This window comes from Triticum aestivum, chromosome 3B (genome assembly GCF_018294505.1).
Source record: "Triticum aestivum cultivar Chinese Spring chromosome 3B, IWGSC CS RefSeq v2.1, whole genome shotgun sequence".
NCBI classification, from domain to species: Eukaryota; Viridiplantae; Streptophyta; class Magnoliopsida; order Poales; family Poaceae; genus Triticum; species Triticum aestivum.
The window spans coordinates 444072301-444073629 of record NC_057801.1 but is presented as its reverse complement, the minus strand read 5'-3'; the positions used below and the strand labels follow the sequence as shown (position 1 = coordinate 444073629).

Genomic DNA, 1329 nt, shown 5'->3' with positions numbered 1-1329 from the left:
TGAAGAGGTACGATGGATGGTTGAGCTGAGACCACTGTTTGATATTTGTTTGCCTTTGCTTTGTAACCAGTGAGGGCTGAAGTGAATGAATCTGGAAGTGCTTTAGTGATTAATGCTCTGTCCCAAGTTAAGCATATTCTACTTCCGGTCACTGGCCGCAAGCCTTACCTTTCAGTTCTAATTCCTTGAGGTACCTTTGTGATGCCTTTATTTGTCCATGTCATTATTGTGCCTGCCATATGGAATTTTGAGTTTATCTTTGGTCAGCTTTCTTATCAAATGATAGCCCTTTTTGCTCAAGTTGATTTGATTAAATCATTTTCAGATCACCACAGTTGTGAATATAGCCATTGTTTCAACAGAACAAACCTAAGCTTAGCATGAAAGAGAGTATGAAAGTTCTGATCTCTTCAAAATATGTGAGGGGCCTTGCTACCTTAGTTGTTGCATATGGCATTATGATCAATTTTGTGTAAGTCACATGGAAATCGAAGCTCAAGGCACAGGTAATTTTTTCCGGCTTTTGTTTTTCTTCTTTCCTTGTACTCCTTTAACCTTTTCATGGTTCCTTATTCATTTTGGCAGTTCCCCAGTCCAAACGAGCACTCATCTTTCATGGGTGATTTCTCTACCGCAACTGGACTTGCAACTTTCATGATGATGCTGTTAGGCTGGATTACATTCCAAAGATTTGGTTGGGGGGTGGCTTCCATTATCACCCCCATAGTTTTGTGGTGACTGGCGTTGGTTTCTTCTCTGACTTTCAACAAGTGCAGTTCATTGCCGCAGAGCAGTCTTAGAAGATCCGTGCACATGTAGCCTTATTTCTTATTCCAAATTTCATCATACAAAAAAAATACTCAGTGTAACCTCATTTCTGATGTTTGCGAAAATTAGATTATAAAAATGTTGCATAATGGCACATGAAGCAGGTTACATTTCATATTTTGCCCGGTGCAACGCACCGGCATTTCTTTCCCTACTAATAAAGCACGGAGTGCTTCTGCCCGTACGTCATTAAAAGTGCCCTCGAAGTTGGCAATAATTACCCACCAATGCCACCCGTAAGTGGCAAAAACGATTCGTTTTTAATTTCTAATATCGCTCCAGGGTTCTGTTATTAAAGGTGGATACGATATAATAGCACCAATGCATGAGCAGCGTGATGGCTGAGGCAACAATGCTCCACACAGGAGACCAGGGTTCGATCCCTGGTTCTCACGCTTTTTTCTCTTTCTTTTTACCAAGCGCAGTAATGGGCCAGCCCATGTGCGGGTCGTGGCGCCCCCTGTTTTCTATATCTTTTTTTTTATTTCTATTTTGTTTTTT

General features: G+C 41.1%; 1 protein-coding gene across 22 annotated transcripts in view; it reads left to right on the top strand.

Annotated features, from left to right (window-relative positions):
• Positions 1-943, top strand: part of LOC123070267 (uncharacterized) — a 13887-nt gene extending 12944 nt beyond the window's left edge. For 15 of the 22 annotated variants that reach the window (XR_006433576.1, XR_006433574.1, XR_006433578.1 and 12 more), the window contains 3 exons: positions 71-190; positions 326-506; positions 586-943. Coding sequence is in view for 7 of the 22 variants with exons in the window: in XM_044493377.1 (XP_044349312.1) it covers positions 71-80 (10 nt within the window). In the remaining 15 variants the exon portion in view is untranslated. The remainder of the gene's footprint in view (positions 1-70; positions 191-325; positions 507-585) is intronic. The other 7 variants (XR_006433581.1, XM_044493369.1, XM_044493371.1 and 4 more) reach the window with 1 other exon arrangement.
• The last annotated feature ends 386 nt before the right edge of the window (positions 944-1329 follow it).